This window comes from Pelodiscus sinensis, chromosome 1 (assembly GCF_049634645.1).
Source record: "Pelodiscus sinensis isolate JC-2024 chromosome 1, ASM4963464v1, whole genome shotgun sequence".
NCBI classification, from domain to species: Eukaryota; Metazoa; Chordata; order Testudines; family Trionychidae; genus Pelodiscus; species Pelodiscus sinensis.
In genome coordinates, this window is record NC_134711.1 from 39,935,464 (window position 1) to 39,957,004 (window position 21,541).

The following is a 21,541-nucleotide window of genomic DNA, read 5'->3' on the forward strand; positions in this document are numbered from 1 at the left end:
TGTGTCTGGAATTCAATTGTTTTCCATCACATGGGAAGGGAGGGTGCTGAGCAGAGGGACGCTATACTCACAGTCACCACTGGGGGCAGTGAGCACAGGGGACAACTACACAGAGTGACCACTATGGCCAGCTGCACCACCAAGGGAGTGGCCAGTTGGGGATGGGGCTCACCATCTTGTCTGGCACTGGCCCAGGTAAATGGTCCTCCTGCCCCAAACCCCTTCCCTTAAACCTTGGCCCCAGCGTCAGACCAGGGAAGGGCAGGAAAGCTGCTCTGGCCTCACCACCATGCCCCCACCCACCAAGCACCACCAGGGCTGGGCAGCATAGACCCAGCCTCTACCACAGGAACCACAGCCAGCACCACTACACACTAATGGCTGTCCAGCACAGATGCAGCTGTCTAGCTGTGCTGCCCCTCCTCTTCCCCACTCCAGAGCCGGGTCAAAAGGAATGCTGATACAGAGAAAATCAAGCATTACTCTTTTCTCACCTCATCATTAACTAAGCAGTGATGTAAACCAAACAATGCTTAACTTTCTTTTGATCCATATTTGATACCAAGAATTATGTAAAAGAGCAATCTATCTGCTGACTCCTGACTACTGCTTCCCTAGGAAAGCTAGAAGCAACACTTTCAGTAACACACTATCCTTTAGGAACAAGCACTGAATATATCATATCTGTTTAGAATGCCCTTTGGGAGCCTTCAGGAAGAAAGGTGCCATAAATGCAAGCTCATTATCGTCAGCTCCTTTTATGCACCACCTGAGCACCAAATCAAACAGGAAAAATATATAAAAAATTAAAAATACATTCCCCTTGCTCTTCTTTTTCCTGCTTGTAATATTTTTCTGCTCATAAATATTTTATTAGCTAAGACTTGCTATTTATTAAACACTCTAAGAATCTCCTTGACCCCTTAACTATACCAAATGTTCTTTACATTAGTGAGAAAGAAATGTCTTTATTATTATGAAACATTTAACACGATGGTGCCTGATGCACACCACTTGTTTTCAAGTCTAGGAAGCTCTTATAATTGTCACTGTTGCACCTCTCAAACAAAGTATACAGGGGGCTCAGAGTAACTGAGAATGTTCAGAGCTCCTTAGGAGAGGTGCTTTCTGTTACAATGCATTAATAACAATGCCTTGCACAACAAGGTCTAAACTTGGTTGGGGCAGTAAGGTTCATAATCTCAAAGGTACTTAGGGGCCTAACTCCCATTAAAATCAACAGGATTTGGTGCCTACATACTTTTGAGGATCTGGCTACAAACACAAGTGGGGCTAGAGGATGGGTGAGGGATCACAACAACAAAGGAGGAGAATGTCAGGGGCTTGTGTCCTGCAATGTGAAGGGTCCCTTACGAAGGCCCTCATTCTTGGAGATCTTGGATGCACATCTTCTCCAATAGATAGCTCCCTTCTCCAATGGTGAGTGAGGGAACACTGATGGAGAGGAAGATTGCTCGGGTTTAGTGTGGGATCCTGAGACTCTAGTGCCTACCAATTCATGGCTCCTTCGGGTCTCTCCCCCCACCCTAGTGTGCAAGTAAATGCCAAACAGTTCAGCTCCTCCGCCATCCGCAAGCGTCCACTCGGTGGTCAGTGGCAGGCTTGGGACCAGAGCACGAGGAGCTGGCGAAGGGAAGGGGGCAGGATGGGAGAGGAAGGAACAGGAGCGCTGCAGGCAGCGGAGGGAGGTGGAAGAAGACAGCAGCAGCAATACCAGCTGGGATCAATGTGGGCGGGGAGAGAGCTGGAAAATTACAGCAGGGACACCGGGGAGGGGCAGGGGGTGTGTGGGGCAGCAGCAAGGGCGTGGGAGTGTTTGCGCCTGCAATGTCCAGGCAGCTCCTGCGCGGGTCTGACCCTGCACGTCAGGATTATCCGGGCTGGGGCTAGCAAGCGCCTTGCCCCGGGAAGTGGGGGAGGGGGGAGCGGCGCAGAGGGGGCGAGGAAACGAGCAGCCCGGATCGCCTGTCGCATCTGGGGCAGCAGGTCGCGCGAAGAGCCGCTGTGCCGGGCCCCTAGAGTGGCGCGTGCGCACTGCGGGCCCGGTCCCTCCTCCCCCAGTGGAAGCGGCTACAAAGGGGAGCGGAGGCGGCGGGCGGGTTGAGCGAGACGCGAGCCGCCGGGGGAAGCCGTCTCCTCCCAGCTCTGCCCGGAGGGAGCGAGGAGCGGAGCCACCCAGCTCGCAGGCACCTCTCCTGCGGCCACGCAAGCTCGCGTCTTCCCGCCCGGGCCAGCGGCTCTCGCCGCCCCTTCCCTTCCCGCCCGTAGTGCTGGCGAAGGGGAAGCAGCCGATCAACACGTTACTAGGGACTCCCGGGGCTGCTGCTCTCCTCTGAGCTGGCAACAGGCAGGAGGAGCCACTTGGCTGCTGCTAATTTCATGATCTAATTTCACCTTGCAGTGCCCCCCCCCCCCCGCTCAGAGGCGATCGCTAATCCCAGAGTTTTGCAAAGCTCTTAAGCACCCTGCGCTGCAGGCAGCAACCTGTTTACTCTGAGGCGCTGGAGACGAGGAATTAGTGTTGGCAGTAACCTGGCAGGGGAGAGGGGGGTTGCATTTCCGCAGCGATCTTCCCGTGCAATAAAGGCAAGGCAGCGGGACAGAGACAGGCACCAGCCAGAGGATGTGCATAGGCAGCTCCACACCCGGGCCGGTGCAACTGCTCCCACAGACGGCAACGGGAAGGGCAAGGGCGGAGTGATGGATGTGGGGCTGCCTCTAGTGTTTGCACTTGCCACCTTCATTCGGAGCCGTTGATGCAACTTCTCAAGGTTTGTCCCGGCAGGTGAGAGGGGACACGACCCGTCCTCGGCGTGTGGCTTGTTTTCTCTTCCTTTGCTGGCCGGTTTCGCGCGCCCTTCGGGACATTTGCTGCGGAAATGAATCGAACTTGAAAGGCGCATGAGCCCACCCTCCTCCTCACCGTCCCCGCTTTCCCCCGCCGGCCGGCGTGTGTGTTTGGCAGCAGCAGCGACATGGGGCTAACTCCCAACGCCAGCCGCTTGGGCGGCTGCTCTTTATAAAGAGAGAGCCGCTGGGTGCAACCACTCACCGCCATGCAGCCCCACGGTGCGCTCCTCGCATTTGCCCTGGGCTTGCAGCTGCTCGGAACTTTGACTCCCTTCGCCCCTGTGGCTGGCCCCCAGGCACCCTTCGCCCGAGCTGCGGTGGCGGGCAGAGCGGATCGCGAGGCAGACAGCGGCCAGCAGCATGCAGCCCGGCGCCGGGCAGCCCCTGGGCTGCTCCAGCAAACCCCACCGTCCCCCAAAGAGGGGAGCAGCCGGACCGTCGGCGAGTTCCGTTTAGGAAGCGGTGCCGGCAGGTCCAGAGCAACAGCACCCCGTGCAGCGGCGGGAGAGGCTGCGTCGATGCACAGTGCTAGGGACTTGGCTGCTGAAGCTGCCCTGCACTTGGGCGCGAGGAGCAGCAGCGGCGGATTTCCTGCCGAGGAGCCTAGGGGGCAGCCTGATACCCCTTGGCAGGACGCTGGCGAGGGGAAGGGGAACACGGGCCGGCCGGTAGCTCTGGGGACCGGAGGATGCCCTACTCCCCAGGGCGTTGCTGGGCACAGGGAGGAAGGTAGCAGCACAGTAAGGCGCAGCCCCAAGACGCTTGCTAGGAGCAGGAGAGGAGCCAGCGAGCTGCAGGGCAGGGGCAAGGGAGGAGGGGGAGGGAAAACCAAGAGCCCGAATAGCAACCTGGCAAAGCCTTTCAACAGCTCCCTGGGCAGCCCGGCTCCTCCAGCCGAGGGCGATGGCGAGGCGGAGGAGGAGAGTGCCCCTCAGTTGCTGCCCTTGAATGGCTCCTCCCGCGATGGGCTAGAGAGGGGCGCTGGAGCCCGCAGCAACAGGACCAGCCGCCGGGCCCGGCTCAAGAACCCTTTCTACCCGCTGACGGAGGAGTCGTACGGCGCCTATGCGGTTATGTGCCTGTCGGTGGTGATCTTCGGCATCGGCATCATGGGCAACATGGCAGTGATGTGCATCGTGTGCCACAACTACTACATGAGGAGCATCTCCAACTCCCTGCTGGCCAACCTGGCCTTCTGGGACTTCCTCATCATCTTCTTCTGCCTGCCCCTGGTGATCTTTCAGGAGCTCACCAAAAAGTGGCTGTTGGCAGATTTCTCCTGCAAAATCGTTCCGTACATCGAGGTAATTACAGTTGTTCATAATAATATCGATAAGAATAGTAGCTTACATTCGTACAGGGCCTTTGGTCCCACAGTACCTTGAAAATTTATACTCTGGTAGTAAACTTTCAACACAAGGATCCTAATCCCACCCACAGCAACCATGTCTGCAGAAAGAGGAAGTCTCTAGTAGCAAAGAGAGAAGAACCGTGTAGTTGGTGTGTCCATGTTTTCCATAACTAGGACTTGCTATGTATTACTAGCATAGTACATTGACAGCTGCTGAATAGAGGCATTGTCTGTTGCGTGTGTAGGGGCAATAAGCCCTGTTTAGAACAGTCAGATCACTAGGTCTTCTGTATGTCTCATCAAAAAGATTAGCTTGTCTATCCCCTCATTTTTTTCCGTCCACAATTACAAAAAAATATTACTTGTGGAGAGTGGCAGTAAAATGTGCTGTAATAAATGTGCATAGAGTGCTTGTGATGAATCTTTACTACCATCCCTAAACTTTTTAAAATAATTAAAAATTAATTTATTTGCCCCCTCCCACACACACACACATTTGAACAAGAAATTGAGGAATAAATTAGCAGCTTTACAGAGCTACTAATACTTTGCTGTTTCTCACATAGTCATGCAATCTGATAAAAGATACTGCTTTAACTGAACTTCTGTTGCCTCTTGGGGCAAAAATTGTTTGTCTTTCTTTTTGCAAAGCTTATCCTGCGGTGAGGGAGGTGCCTTTATAGTCAAAGAACCGTGAATGTGATATGTGCACTATTCACTTCCCAATCCCACAGTTATTCATTTGATTTTTCTTAAAACATGACCCAGGTTCAATTTAATTCCTAGTCTCTTGGCAACTGTTCAGATACTCTGCCAACCAAGCTTTCAGCCAGCTGGCCAGAAACCTGCTGCCATTCAGGTTGTCCACTTTATTTATTTACTGGAAGCAGAACTTGAGCTTGTTGGTAATGTGTAGCCCTTAATTCTGGCAAGCTGTGCTATGTGGCTTTGACACTGTATGTATAGCATTATTCCTTTACTAAAAGTATGGGGTAGGTCAGCAGAAAATAATTGTTGATCAGCTAGTCCCTTAGTGGCTTATTAGGCATGCTGGAAGCCATGTTTTCTTGAATTAATATTTATAGTGTCCGTTTCCAGCATTTAGGAGCATTGAATAAAATATAAGTAAATAAATAAATGGTGACATATTTTAGGGATTAGGATTGGACATGTAACATTTAAATAGCTGCCATTGCTTCTTTATATTAGGTAAGTGTATTATTGGTGTTACTGGGGATTGTGCTATATTCTGATGCATCTGATTTGCTTGGAGTTTAGTGGTTGACAGTTTCCATGACATGGTAAACTTAGAATGTACTTAATGTTGCCAAATTTATGAACTAGAAAAATCAAGCAAATTTTTGTTGACAATGGATGGCTAGTAATACATATAATAGTGGCCATAAAATTGAATTTTGTTATTTTAAAAGTCCAGTATGCTAGTAATTAATACACCAAATGAGTAGCATCCATTTACATGAAATTGATATCTTCTAATCGATATTAAAAAATATTCCAAGACTTCCCTCCAGTGTTATTTCACTCCACCTGTTTTTTCTATGCTGCATTTTCATACACAATTGAAAGCATCTTTTTCTAGCATTGTAATGGCGATTCCTGTTAGATGTCAGTGATTTAAAATGGCTTTTGTGTTCTCTATTATCTAACAATTGTATAGGATAGTCAGTTTGTTCTTGAAATTTTAATTGCTTAGATTGTAAAAGTTTGAGTTTGCAAAAGATCTGCATTCTTTACAAATTAGGGAAAGATTACAAGAAACTGTTTTAATGTAGTTGTTTAAATACATAAAAAAATAAATGTTCAGTAATCCATAAGCAACTATGTTTATACACATTTAAGTAATTAACTATATAGCATTTTTAGCTTAGTTGTATAGCTATAGGGTGGAATTCTAAAACGTGTCTCTCAGTGACTTAGGATGTGTGGTCTTATGTCATATGTGCTTTTGAAAATCCCACCTGTGGTTTCAAAGGGGCATAAAACTAGTTGCTCAGTTGAGAATGTCTGGTTATCCGGAGCAAGTTACGTAACTATAAGGCGACTCAACCTTGCTTTGTACTTTTTTAACTAAACTAAAGCAAATGAACTCCTGTGAAGAGTGTTAGTTTAGCAATTTATGCCTAATTGCTATCTATTAGTGCTGCTTAATGGATGCTAATTGTGCAGAAAATTTTTAACAAGCACATACAAGCAATTATAAAATTGTGTACACTTCTGTGAAAATAGATTTATTTAAAGTTTTTTTTTGTCTGAGTTTCCAGCAGTGTATCTGAAATGTTGGCCCTCTTAATAGCATTGAATTTAAAGTGTCTTACACACTTACTACAGATCTGTTGTGGCAAACCATAAGCATGCATTTCTGCAATATAAATCTACCACATTTGGGTTACTGGTATCAGCTGTCTTTTCAGCTACCTAACTGATTAAAAAATAATATTTAACACCTTCTGGAGAAATAAACTTAATTGATTAATAAAGGCTCCATTGCCCTTATGTATGTCTAATGAGACTGGAAAGAGCCTCTGAGAATCATAGCTTGGGAGGGTGCAGAATCTAGGAGTGCCATCAGTTCTACATGCTGCTTTTTAACCTTGTGTTCGGTGCCTTTGAAGATCTCGCCACTTTTATTTTCATACCAAAATATTGATTTAAGAGCATAACTTTTGGCATCCAGGTTTGAAAATTTTGGCTTGAATAATGTACAGTGTTTTCCTATCCACTTATCTTGATATTACTCTCTAAAAGGAGTTTTAGGAGCAGCACTCAAATCAGAGCCAGATGGTATGGGTGGCCAACCAGCATTGTGAAGGTAATTGGCCTTGTCAGATCCTCCCACTCCAGGCATTGGGACCCTCAGACTCATCATGTTTGAGTGAATTTCACCTGTATAAGAGAATTGGAAAAAAGCTCAAAACATGCAAAAAAGAATCCCTTTTATGAAGTGGAGCATCATTACATCCTCCATTGTTTGCTGTTTGTTTTCATAATTTCTAATTATGAAAACATTACCTTTATACATCACCTTTACATACATACCTTTATACAATACCTTTCTATTAAAGCCTAAGTCTTAATTAGGCTTTAATAGAAAGAAGTATGGTGACCTACCAGCAAAATTAATTATACTAGCACTCTTCTTCTTCAAAGTGTTTCACAAACATAAACTAAATAGAACCCACAAGCCTGCTATGAAGTGTACTTACACATTTTTATAGTTTGGAAATTGGAAGCAGACAAGTTAAAGTAACTCGAATAAGGGCACTGTTACTTGTTTAATGTGAAAGTCAACGACAAATAGAAACTATCCCCAACTTCCAGATTTTAATTGGAGTGCCTCTGTAGTCACGTGTGTCCTGCTCTTAGAGGTTAGAGTAGAAATGGGGCTGTTTTGATTGAGGTAGGTTGCAAATAGATATAGCATTCTTTAGTATGTAATGAAAAAAATATATACTGACAGACTGAATTGCTCAGGAAAGAAGTGTAGAACATAATGCTGATTCAGGTGCTGATTCAAATCCAACTTGGGGTCATAGTGAGTAAAAGTCAGTGTCTTATGATGATTTGTTCATTGATCTATATGCAATGTGTTCATGGCCCCAGCCCAGTTTCTAGTGGGCTGTTTCCAGCTCACCAAAGCCACCACAATTATCATTCTTAGTGGCAAGTGTAAGGATTCCTTTGACCTGAAAAACTGACTACTCTCCCCTCCCCCACCAGAGTTGGTCCCTTCGTAGCAAATTTGAGACTCATAAATGGGAAATTTGGCCATTCTGTGCCCATTCCAAGGTTGTTCATTAAGCCATTTTTATATATTTGTCATTAATAAAACAAATACATTAAATACTTTGAGGTTTCCGGGGCAAGGACTTGTACAGGGTTTATATGTTATACGCATCTTTGGCATATAACAAATATTATTTTTTAAAAGATATTTTAAATAAAATGCTATGTGTTTATTTAATAACTGCATGATGAAAACAGGCACTAGCACTGCTGCATCTGGTGTTCTGTCAATGTTTCTTTTTTCTACACATCTCTGTCTTCCAGGGGTTTATAAAAATGTCTATAAAAATTTAAAATACAAGGTAATATGAATGCATGTCAAACTGGAATTAAAATTGGATCAGCAATATTTGTTACACAGTTGTGGAAAGAAAAAGGGCAGTTTATCACAGGCATCACTGAATGTTGTCTTGGCATTGGTCTGTCCTTTGCTACATATACTGTGTGCTTGTGTGACAAAGTGTTCCTGTTAAGGATGAAGGGGCAGATTTAATAATAGTGCCAGTGCTAAAAGTATCAGAGTATGAGCCCCTCATCTAGAATTGTGAAGAGCTTGATCCTCACTTAAGCAAACTACTAGTTCCTTTATGAAAAGCGTAAGTTTTGTTTATTTATATTTCTTGGTAGATTTTAAAGAAGAAAGGGAGCTAAAATTGAATCTAAATCTATTAGAAATAAAATTTGTTTTAAAAAAGAATCAATAAAAACATTTTTGTCTGAAAGATCATAAGATCCCTTATTACCATTGATGAAGAGTTAGCACACTGATGACTAGTTCTGGTGTCTTGATGCTAGAATTAACTATCCCCTCCAGCAGAAATCTAGAGCAGCAATCTGAAATCAGCACAGAGTAGTAGCCCCATCAGGACATACGAAAGGGAAGCAAATACAGAGCATGTGTGGGAAGTATCACCAAAATAAGTGCTCTGCACTGCTACAACAGAGGAGCAGCCAGATGACATACATCTGTGGAACATTTCCATGACACCAGTGTTCATGATTATCCCAGTGCTTTTCTGATCCTGAACTTGACATGTCTCTTCCTCCAACATACTAATGCTGATTAATAACAGCAGATGCATATTTTGTTTCTAGTCAGCTGTGGACATGGAAATATTTCTTTTTGCACCAGCGTAATCTGCTGCATACATACAGTGAGGCTCCTTTGCCTACCTTAACAGAACACTGAATAAGTGTTAAGTATTATTTTATCATAGGAGAAACAAGGATTTATATTTTACTTCTGTATTTTTGTTGTTTCATTCTAGTTGCTATAATTATTTTTCCTTCATTTAATACAGACATTGAGTAATAAAAAGATAACTGTATTTAGAGTGTAAGGAAATACAAGAATATATTGCAGATACAGGCAGTTCCCAGGTTACGTACAAGATAGGGACTGTAGGTTTGTCCTTAAGTTGAATCTGTATGTAAGTCAGAACTGCCGTCCAGATTCAGCCGCTGCTGAAACTGACCAGCGGCTGACTACAGGAAGCCCAAGGCAGAATTGCTCTGCCCCGAGCTTCCTGGAATCAGCCTCTGATCAGTTTCAACAGGCTGAATCTGGATGTCAGTTCCGACTTACATACAGATTCAACTTAAGAACCCCAGGTATCCCCAAGTCAGCTGCTGCTGAAACTGATCAGCGGCTGATTCCAGGAAGCCCGGGGCAGATCAACTCTGCCTCGGGCTTCCTGTAGTCAGTGCTGGTCAGTTTCAGCAGCGGCTGACTTGGGGACGCCTGGGGCAGAGCAGCTGGGGTGCTGCTGGGTTGCTCCAGTAGCGCCGCTCCTCTGCAAAGCAAAGCCTCAGAGGCGCGGGACCCCTCCACCTCCCCAGCTTTGCTCCCGGTGTCCCTGGTCTGCTGGAGACGGTCCCCAGCAGACCAGAGGCACCGGGAGCAAAGTCGCAGCGGTGGCGGGGTGCCGTGCCTCTGAGGCTTTGCTCTGGCAAAGCCTCAGAGGCGCGGGACCCGTCCGTCTCCCCAGCTTTGCTCCTGGTGTCCGTGGTCTGCTGGAGACGGTCCCCAGCAGACCAGGGGCACCCGGAGCAGCTTTTCTCACCCCGGAGGTCGACGTGGCAGGACCACTGCGCTCTGGGCGGTCCCGCTGCCTGCGAGCTCCGGGGCGAGAAAGCCCCGTTCGTAAGTGCGGATCCTACGTAAGTCGGATCCGCGTAACTCGGCGACTGCCTGTACTGAACTGACTGTATTTGTTTATTTTAGGGGAGAATGACAAGGGTTTCGGGGTCAACACAGTATGTTTAATTAAAAATACCCAAAGAATGCAGAGTTGGTGTGCATATAGAGCAGTCAGAATCAGAAAATAGATGATTAAGGCTACGTCTAGACTACAGGCGTTTTGGGCAAAGAAGCTTTTGTCAGAAGAGATCTTCTGGAAAAACTTCTTGTGCAAGAGAGTGTCCACATTGCAAAAGTGCATTGAAAAAGCGATGCGCTTTTGCGAAAGAGAATGTCCAGACTGCCTGGAAGCTCTCTCGCAAGTAAGCAGTGAATGCTATGGACAGAATGGCCACCAGGACACCTTTGCTTTTTCCTCTTCTTCTTGTGCAAAAAAAACCCTCTCGCCTGTCCACACAAGCCTTTTTGTGCAAGAGCTCTTGTGCAAAAAGGCATTCTTCATAGAATGAGGATTACCAATTACGCAAAAACTGCTCTGATCTTTCAATTTACTTGCACAAAAACGGGCTTGAGGTGTGGACACCACAAGTTTTTGTGGAAAAACGGACAGTTTTGCACAAAACTCTATAGTGTAAACATAATCTAAGTCTCATAATAAAGCTTTTAGAGTTTTCTTGTGAATATAACAGGAGTGAGCAGGTAGGAGTTAATGTGATCTCATTTTGCATTCAGAATTAGGAGGTCATCTAGTAGCTCTTAGTATTTTCTGTAGAGTGAATTTCTGAATTTTGGAAATTGTTTCCGAATCTCCTTCCCATGTAGCCATAAAAATGGTCATTCTCCCCAGGCTGGGATGTCATGCTCTCATCTCCATTTTTGTTTTTCCTTCAACACTTCTTCCTTAATCTTCTCTGTCAGTATTATTTCAGTTGCCTTCCCCCCTCTCAGTTAATCAGCATCTCTCCCTTGATCAGCTGAAGGATCCATGTCTAGAGTTCTGGAGGGAGGACTGAATGCTGTGGGGAAGTTGCTGGAAGCAGAAGTAGGACTGACTGATGAAAGCTTTAGAACATTTAGTTAACTGTTGAAGTGATGGAAAGGGGACTGATAGAATAGGACAGAATAGCAGGAGAAGAGAACTTATGCAATAAGCTGGCTTACTCCTCCACGGTGGCTACGTCTACACTGGCATGAATTTCCGGAACTGCTTAAAATGGAATACTATTCTGTTTTAAGTTTTTCCGGAAAAGGAGCGTCTACATTGGCAGGCTGCTTTTCCGGAAAAGCCCTTTTCCGGAAAAGCGTCTGTGGCCAATATAGACGCGCTTTTCCGGAAAAGAGTCCTGATCGCCATTTTCGCGATCGGGGCTTTTTTCCGGAAAAGACTACCGGGCTGTCTACACTGGCCCTTTTCCGGAACAGTGTTCCGGAATAAGGACTTATGCCCGAGCCGGAGCAGAATAGTTTTTCCGGAATAGCAGCTGATTTTGTACAGTAGAGCATCATTGCTTTTCCGGAAATTCAAGGGCCAGTGTAGACAGCTCGCAGCTTATTCCGGAAACACGGTTGATTTTCTGGAATAAATGGCCCAGTGTAGACACAGCCAGAATGTTTTCATGAATTTAGTGCCACTGTTCAATGACTCAAAGCCATCCAAAAGGGCTTTGACACAATTGATAATGGCTTGGAAGTTAATGATGCATGGATTATGCCTACTCTGAAGGACTGCTCTGGTGCCCAATAAAAGCTTGTTTTAATGTACATCTTAAGTTTGTGCAACATTTTGTAAACATTTTAATGGAACATTCTCATTGAAGGATTTTCATGGCAAAGTATTTTCTGGGCATGTTCTGTTGGTGAGAAGGAGGGGAAATCTATCATTTTCTTCTCTGTCCTAATTAAGGTTTTACTGAACAAGACAATTGGGGGTGTTTAGTTTCTTCTTGGCATATCAGATTTATTTTCATTAAATTAGAAACTTTCAGTTCTGATCTAATAAGAGAAACACGAGCCTTGCCTTTTGGTGTCTTTGTGAACATCTAGAATTGAAGAAAAAGCTCTGTGAGGAAAGAGACCCACTTGGAATTATATCAGAAAATTAAGTGAGGAAAGTCTGGCTAACTGAAAAGTGTAAAAACAGCAAGTAGTCCTGTGGTTCTTTAGTCTCTGTAGGATGCCACAGAACTACTTGGTTTTTAAAGTTACAGGCTGACATAGCTATCCCTCTGAGACTTCTTACAGTTGTAAATTAATCCCATAAAATCAAAGATGTAGTTGGCCTGATTCACCAGTTTTAAACTCATATAACTCAATGGTATCAGGTTTTTTTAAATAAGATTGAAACACTGGAGCAGATTCTCGGCTGGAGTAATTCATTGTAGCACCATCAAAGCCAATGGAGAATCAAAGATTCACCCCATTTGAGGATCGGGCCCTCTGCCTTTACTACCATGATGTACTTCTTGATTGGAGATCTGATTACAATGAGTTATCTGAGTAGTGCAATTATCTAGATATAACACAATGTGTTAAAGATTGAGCTTCACTCTTAGCTATCCAGGTCCATGGTTATGTTAGTTTAACCCATTCATAGCACTATTGTCAATAAAATGTATCTGAAGCTTAATATGCAACTTGCTAATATGGAAACATACACTTAAAGTAAAACTGTTTATAGCAAAATAAACTGAATGCCCTGAGTTCTAATTCTCTCCCCTGACATGGGCTGTGACCAACACACATTGATCTCAATAGGCATTACTCATATCCCACCTGGGAGGCAAATTAGATCCCAAAATCGTGACAAGGCAGTTAGAGTGAATCTCTATCCATACCTATTCTGGAGTAGCTGAAAAAGATTTAAGAGTGTTCCACTTCGTATTGCTCTATTAACATTTTCCCAAAGAATCATTAAATTCATTAATGTCTGCATGAGAAGAAACTCCTGCATGAGGCAGACATATCTTAGTATTATTTAGTATGTTTCATCAGTAAACTTAACAGTTGCATATTGAGAGCTGACTTCTCTTATTGCTAGTTATTTCCTTTGTTCTTTTTCACTGTCCCAAACTTCTAAGTTGTCAGTCAGTTAATATGACAGGAACCCCATAGGTTACATTTGTCCATGGTAGACACGCCTTCCTTTGTTAATCCAAGTCTAACAACTGCAGCATTTAATGTTTTAGCCACAACAAAACATGATATAATGGGACTCTGAGACCACTAAGAGGAGGTGCTTATGTTACTCAATTAGAACAGATATTATAAAAAAGAAAAGTCTACAAAAAAGGCAGTGTCTCTTTTCCTGTATTGATTTTTGCAGCCTAACTCTCATGGTGGTTAAACACTGGAACAAATCTGGTTGTAGAATCTCAGTCATTGGAGATAGTTAAGAGCAGGTTAGACAAACACCTGTCAGAGATGGTCTAGGCCAGGGATGGGCAATAAAAAAATGGCAGCCTTCAGGGTTAGTCCCTGGCAGGCCACCGCTGCTATGTTTACCTGCACCTCTGCAGGTGTTGGAGGATTACAGCTCTGGTTGTCTGTGAATTCCTATTCATGGCCAATGCGAGTGGTGGGAAGAAAAGCAGACCGGGACACCGCTTCCTACTGCTTGCACTGGCTGTGAACGGCGATTTGCGATCCTCCATTACCTGCTGAGGCACAAGTAAATATGAAGGTGGGGGCCTGCCAGGGACTAATCCTGTTGACTGAATCCAGCCTATGGACTGGAATTTGCCCACCGTTGGTCTACAAGGTACTATACAGGGGCCTGGGCTATACAGGGGCCTGGGCTTGTTGACATCTTGAGGTTCCTTTCAGTTTTTTGATCATTCCCTTTTCTGCATATGTAGAGACATTTGGCAAGAGGCTGAGAGCTGTGTGTTGACCCATTTGGTATTCATGTTGGAAGATAATGTAGTTGATGTGAAGAATACACAACACATTTAAATATTTCAGAGACAAAAATTAGAAATACTAAATTTGCCTCTGTGACTTCTCAGTTCTGATATGTGAAAACTCTTTTTATTAGCTCATTTAATCATTATTCCTTTTAATGCTCATTAAAGATTTTCTTGTAACTTAATTTCTCTGTAGTTATTTTTGTTTTTTGCCAGTATTACCAAGCTTTTCTTTTAGCCTTATCAGACAGTTAAAATCTCAAAATTAATAGGTTCACCGATTTAAAATGTTTACAGTGCTGCTTTGTTGTCATTAATTATTGCTTCCATTGCAGGTTAATTAATAAGAGATTGCATTTTACTCATTCCCTCTCTTGGGAAACTGCTTCAGAGAATTACCCAGCTAAGCCATTGCCTAACAGTTTTAATCCCAAGTGCCTAATATTTTGCAGTGATATTGAATTTTAGCAATCAGATAGAGCTATTAAATGCTGAAGGCTAACATGAATGATACATTTATGTAATTGTGTATAATTGCACTATCTATCTTTGTAGAACTTTTTATGAGATGTATATAAACAAGAATATTTCAAAATTATGATGGAAATCAGAATGCATTTTGAAATGCACCATTATAAAAACTTAATTATCTCATTGCACATTGAACTTGGGTAAGCAAAACTTACAGTCAGCTGCCCAATATCTCTATAAATTTGACCAGTTAATAACAGACATGGCTAATCTATTATACAAGTAAGCATTTTTCTAAATGAACAGGAACATCATTTAACAATTCCTATTAACATACCTGCACTGCTCTTTCATACTAGCACATATCAGGCACAGCAGCAGTCAATAAAACTATGAGAGAAACGAGTTACAGTGCACCACAACAAAATTGAAAGTTGTAATCTTTCTCTGACTGAAGTAAATAGGAGTTTGCATTTGTATTTGAATTGAAGTTGAATTTATTGGAAACAGGTTTGGGCCAAAATGTATGTAGTCTTCTCACAAATGTATCATTAGGAAATGAAATATGAACACTATAAAATGAGAGGGAGTTTTCTTTTGTGATGGTACAAGTTCCCTACTTACAGATGGAATGACGGATAATAGAGTTAGACAAATTGTCATGGGTCATCCTGTCCATTGCTCTGGCATAGCAATGTTGTTCCTTACAAGATCTGTCTAGTCCAATTTTAACTTGCTTAAACAAGAGTGCACCCCCCCACTTCCATTGGCTTGTATCCTAGAATGCAATAACTATATTCAGCCCAAATTTTCCTGTGGTCTAATTGTAATATTCAAGATAAAGGGTAAAATCCTGGCTCCACTGAAACTGATGAGAGCTTTACCATTGATTTCACTTTGGGCCAGATTTTCAAAGGTATTTCCATGCCAAAATATGTAGATAATCATCTAGGGTGAGTTTCACAGGGGGGATTTAGACAGTGTTGTGTGCCTACATTTTTCTGCTGCATAGGTGCTGACTTTGTGGATCCTGAAGCACCCATGCTGAAAAAATAATGAGTGCTGAGCACCTACTGGCACTGATCAACTCCTCCTCCTCTCTCCTAGCACCTCCTGCTCATTGTGATCAGCTGTTCTGCAACATTCAGGAGGCCCTGGAAAGAAGGGGGCAGAGCAAGGGTGGGGTGTGCTTAGGGAAGGAGATGGAGGCAGAAATAAGCATGGCAAGGTGCAAGCTTAGAGAGAGGGATGGATTGGGGGTTGGGAATGAGGTTGAGCACCCTCAGGGAAAGTGGCAATTTAGCACCTCTGCCCTGTTGTTAAGTGGAATTCTCAGTCCCAAGATAGGCATCAAGGCTCCCTATAAAGTGCATTGGGCGCCTAGAAAAGGGATTAACAGAAGTCAGCATACTGAGTGGGGAACTGCCTAAATTCCTCAATAAGAAAGACTGAGAAGAAGGGTATGGTCTAGGCCTCACTGTTCATAGAGAGTTAGGTGCCTATGTATGCTGGAGAGCCACAGCTTTGAACTTTTTGTAGGTATCCAAATCAGCTATTTCTCAAGAAAAACTGAGGTAGTGCCATTGCTGCTCATCTGCTATTATAGCTCAGCCCAGCGGCTAGAGAGACTGAGGTTCCACTCCATCTCTGCCTGCTTTCACTAAGTACATGCTGCTTGTTCAAATAATTCAGTAGTCATTGGAGCAAGGACTTAGGACTCCTATATCCCAGAAGAGCACTCTAATTACTGGGCCAGAGTGATTCCTTTTCTTTTTCCTTTTAGAGGGAACACTGGTAGTAGCTTAGGCTGTGTCCAGACTCAAGAGTTTTTTCGAAAAAAGTAGCCTTTTTTCGAAAAAAACTTCACCTGCGTCTAGACTACAGCCGCGTTCTTTCGAAATTAAATCAAAAGAACGCGGCTTTTCTTTCGACGGCGGAAAACCTCATTTTCACGAGGAAGAACGCCTTTTTTCAAAAGTGCTCTTTTGAAAAAAGGCGTTCTTGAATGCAAACAGGGCTTTTTCAAAAGAGAGCATCCAGACTGCCTGGGTGCTTTCTTTCGAAAAAGCGGCTTGCTTTTTCGAAAGTACTGCTTGCAGTCTAGATGCTCTTTTTTGAAAGAGGCTTTTTCGAAAGTATCTTTCAAAAAAGCCTCTCTTGAAAGAGGCTTGCAGTCTAGACGTAGCCTTAGTGGTTGGGTTGAGGATCACAATTTTAGAATTAGGTGCCTCAAATGGCAGATAGGTGCCTGAATCCCTGTGTGGATCTGGCCCCTATGGACTTCAGATCCTATCATGTTAAGTGGCAGCTGAGCCATGGTTTTGTGAATGCTAGTGGCACCCAGAAGGGCAGTTGTGTGCCAAGTCAGCCTCGTGAAACTCGTCTATTGTGAGATTCGTCAGCTACGCCAAAGCAGGTTAGGTGCCCACATCTCATTGTTTTAAAAGAAGTTAGGCAACTCTGCTGCTTTTGTAAAGCACACTAGGCACCTAGCTGCATCTTTAGGCATCTAAATACCATTGAAAATCGCCCATTGATTTCAAAACTATACATTCAGACAGAATGTCTTTAAAAGTAAATATAGCATAATATATTAAATTATGGTCTTGGTATTTTTCAATAGCAGTCATTTTATATGACTTGGAATGAAGTGAAATGAAACTAACATCACCTGATATATGAAGGAGTTTTACATGGAAAATATTCAATATACTGACATTTTACAAGTGATTTTTTTTTATGATGGTGCTATATACAAAATAACATGTTAATAGCTAGGGATCTATTCTTTAGTCACCTCCTATATTTATTAAATATGTTTCAGACATTAAATGTATTTACTTTTTCTCCCATCCAGGTAGCTTCTCTTGGAGTCACTACGTTCACATTGTGTGCCCTTTGTATAGACCGATTTCGTGCTGCCACTAATGTACAGATGTATTATGAAATGATTGAAAACTGTACCTCAACAACTGCCAAACTGGCTGTTATATGGGTTGGTGCTCTGCTATTGGCACTTCCAGAGGTCGTTCTACGACAGTTGACAAAGGAAGACTCTGCATTTAGTGGCAGCCCACCTGGGGAACGTTGCGTGGTAAAGATCTCTACTGAATTACCTGATACCATTTATGTATTAGCTCTCACATATGATGGTGCAAGACTCTGGTGGTACTTTGGCTGTTACTTTTGTTTGCCTACCCTTTTCACTATTACCTGTTCTCTGGTAACTGCAAGGAAAATCAGACGAGCAGAGAAGGCTTGCACAAGAGGAAACAAGCGACAAATTCAGCTGGAAAGTCAGATGAACTGCACAGTGGTGGCTTTGACTATTTTGTATGGGTTTTGCATCATTCCTGAAAATATCTGCAACATTGTGACTGCCTACATGTCCACAGGGGTCTCACAGCAAACTATGGATCTCCTCCATCTCATTAGCCAGTTTCTTTTGTTCTTTAAGTCCTGTGTGACTCCAGTTCTCCTTTTCTGTCTTTGCAAACCCTTCAGTCGGGCCTTTATGGAATGTTGTTGTTGTTGCTGTGATGAATGCATCCAGAAGTCTTCAACAGTGACAAGTGATGACAATGACAATGAGTACACAACAGAGCTTGAACTATCGCCTTTCAGTACCATCCGTCGTGAAATGTCCACCTTTGCTTCTGTTGGCACTCATTGCTAATTGACTCTTTGGCTTTTTCTGCAGTACCCCTATTTTTGTAAACTTCACATTTTTTCTTGTTGGAACAAAATGGAAAAAAATATGGCTTATAAGAAATACCCTGTAAACTGATTTGTATAGTAACAGTTGTGCTTTGGAAAATAATTTCTGTTTAGTTATGAAAATGAGACAGAGGGCCAATGTGGAGTTTTAAATCATTATATTTGGGATGGTGCTAGTGTTTTATTATTTAAAGGTATAGGAGAAACCATGTTGACCTACTTTATTTAACTTCTTGCTAATTTTTTTTTGTTAATCACTGTAAATTGATTACATAGACATTGTGGGTTTTTTTTTTCAAGATGTTTAATGTACAAGATATGGTAAAAAATTTTGAAGCAACTTTTAATCAATTTACTGTATAATATTGTGAGGTTATTTGGAGTTTGGAAAATTTACAAGGTAGCAAATAATAAATGAGATTTTATTCTTTAAATTAATTGTCAATCTGTATTTAGCTATTTAAGTATTATTACATTGCCTTAATAAAGATAAAAAAATCTTTGCTTTACACAGACTAATTTAAATTAACCATATTTAATTTACCATTCACATACTTACCCTTGGAGACAGTAATTACCATGTTTAAAGAAGATGCTTGTAATGGAACTGGCTTTACATGAGCAGTTTTAAAATGTGTATTATAAAGGTTCAATGTGTTACATTTAACATTTCCTTTTTTAACTTAGTTACAGTTTCTAAGTTACTTGGATCTATTTGAGAAGTAAGATTTGCTTTTACCTTGAATTATATTATGTGTGGCTTCATTGACAGAGTTTCTTTTCACTTTTTTTTTTTACACTAAGGACATGCCCTCTATCTGCACATGTAACTCCCACTGGCATCTATGAGGCCAGGTCTACACTACATGGGAAGGTCTAAGTTAAGATACGCAACTCCAGCTATGTAAATTATACAGCTGTATTTGACATATCTTAAATCCCTGTCCACACAGCGAGAGGTCAACAGGAGCAAACACTCCTGTCGATTTCCCTTACTCAGTGCGAGGTGTAGGAGTACCAGTGCTGATGGGGGGTGCCCTTTGAGTTCTATTTAGCAGGTCTATAGTATACTCACTAAATTGAACCTTGGAAGATCGACCACAGCACTGTCAATCTTCTTTGAAATGTAGAAGTACTCTGAGAATCCCACTGCAGAGTCAGGGTGCTATTTTGCTTTAGGTTTGGTGATAATAAACATGAGGGTCTGAAAGATGTAGAGAGTGAATTCTTTTTTAAAAAACACAAATTCATTTTTAAATACACAGGGCCTAATCCAAAACCCATTGAAGTCAGTGGAAATTCACCCATTGAAATCATAGGGGTATCAGGCCCATATTCCCTGCTTGTGTGTAGATGTGGACTATGTTATTTTGGAATAATGTCAGTTATTCTGAAATAACACTGTTGTGTAGACATAGCCTTAATGTCTTGGCAAAATTGATGTGACTTCTGAAAAGGAATACTGTATATATTTCCCTTTATTTTACATGTTTACACATACTTATTTATATCTCTATGGGGAAAAGTAATTCCTCATTACTCAAACATACACCAAATTCAACAGAAAGCATAGTTAATCTGTTTGTGTCCATTTTGTTACTTGTATTTCTGAATTAAAATTGGACAACCTTTATTGCATTAGGCTCTGATTAATGAAGTTATTTAAGCATATGCCTAACTTTTAAGAATGTGCCTAACTTTAAGTATGTGCAAAAACTTCAGGGGATAGCCGAGTTAGTCTGTACAGGATAAACTTAAAAAACAACAAATAGTCTGGTAGCACTTTAAAGACTAACAACGTATAGATGGTATCATGAGTTTTCATGGGCACAGCCCACAAGAAGATCATGATACCATCTACATGTTTGGTTAGTATTTAAAGTGCTCCCAGACTATTTGCTGGTTTTTAAGTTTAAGTATGTGAATAATCCTATTGATAAGGGTTGATAGGTACATGCTTAAATACTTGCTGAATCAAGATCCAAATTCTCCAGCTGTTTTATAGTGGACTTTTGTAGACATTTCCTCTCGTAATTCCCTTTCTGTACACTTTTTGGAAGGTAAAGTGCTTGGGTACATGAAATAAATTATAGACAGTATTAAGTAGACAATATGAAAATAAATTCTACAGTGATGGATGCAGCTGCTTCGTTACAGGTACCACTCCCACATTTTGTTTGTGCTGTGTATTTCCTGCCCTTATCTGCAGGAGTCAACATTTAAACTCTGTACTTTTGCTCTAAACTATCACTTTGCAGTCTGAATTTGGTTCTGTTTGCTATCCCTCTTCCATGTTTGTGAATACTGTTGCTAAATATACCCTCAGAGATATCTGAAAAAAGAGACTGAGAGCAAGACCACAGAATGCAGAGATATGCTATGTGTGTAGTTGTTCAAAACATCATCTGGAAACTTTTATCTAAAATTTATATAAGTTTGTGTGCAATACTGTGCAATACAGCACAGAGCGGCAAATCCCCCAGTGGAAAGGAGGGTTGATTATGTCTTCATTTCTTCTGACACTTCATTTTTTCTCTAGCTTCACAGGTTGCAGTGGGAGTGCATAAACTGTACCAGAAACTATCGTTTTCCTTCTTTCAGTTTGAAGTTGTTTACCCCATGTAGCCAATCCAATACTCTTCCCCACTGACACGTTTCCAAAATATCTATACATAATTTCTTCCAAAATATTATAACATTTAAAAACATCAAGGTTCTGAAAAGAGACAATGAACGGATGGGATATGAATATTAATAACTGCATGGCTAACATCCCACTTACCCCTTTAAAAATGTACAGTGATACCTCTGGCTTTAGACCAGGGGTCCCAGATTCCTGACCTGTGGGCCAGTCCTGGCCCGATCACTTGGAAAGGGTTCTGGCACCATGCAGCAGCAGTGGCTACAGAGCAAGGGAAACAGAGCACACTGGGTAAGCATACTTCTGCTGCTGCAATGGCTCCTGCCAGTGCATGGGTGTGTGACCACTGTTGCCAAACGGCACCAGCCTCCTGGTCTCCCCCTCCCTGGTATTTCCCAAAGCTGCATGCTCAGGGGCTGGGGGAGCTGGTAACAGGCAGCTGGTAACAGGCAGGCCTACTGGGAGTCCTGGGCTGGATTGCATAATTGCTTCAGCTGAGATTAGCTCATGGGTCGGGAGTTTGAGATCCCTGCTTTAGACAGCTGAGCATCACTATGTAAGGTTCAGTCTTGTTTTTTTCTGTTGCTGAAAAGAACATTGTTTGAAGTTGTTTCCAGCTACTGTCTTGGCCCTAAATAGTTGTT

The 21,541-nt window shown here is 42.7% G+C and overlaps 1 protein-coding gene across 1 annotated transcript; it reads left to right on the forward strand.

Annotated features, from left to right (window-relative positions):
- The first annotated feature begins 2,925 nt into the window (after nt 1-2,925).
- GPR37 (G protein-coupled receptor 37) lies at nt 2,926-18,765 on the forward strand. Its single transcript, XM_006122601.4, has 2 exons — nt 2,926-4,175; nt 17,397-18,765. Exons 1-2 carry the CDS (start codon nt 3,078-3,080, stop codon nt 18,213-18,215), a joined length of 1,917 nt encoding a protein of 638 aa, XP_006122663.1. The 5' UTR covers nt 2,926-3,077; the 3' UTR covers nt 18,216-18,765.
- The last annotated feature ends 2,776 nt before the right edge of the window (nt 18,766-21,541 follow it).

Excerpts from the sequence above, each read along its gene's own strand:
- GPR37 (XM_006122601.4), top strand. The coding sequence starts at position 3,078 with ATGCAGCCCCACGGTGCGCTCCTCGCATTTGCCCTGGGCTTGCAGCTG. Across the intron at positions 4,176-17,396 it reads AAATCGTTCCGTACATCGAG|GTAGCTTCTCTTGGAGTCAC; the intron begins GTAATTACAGTT and ends TCTCCCATCCAG.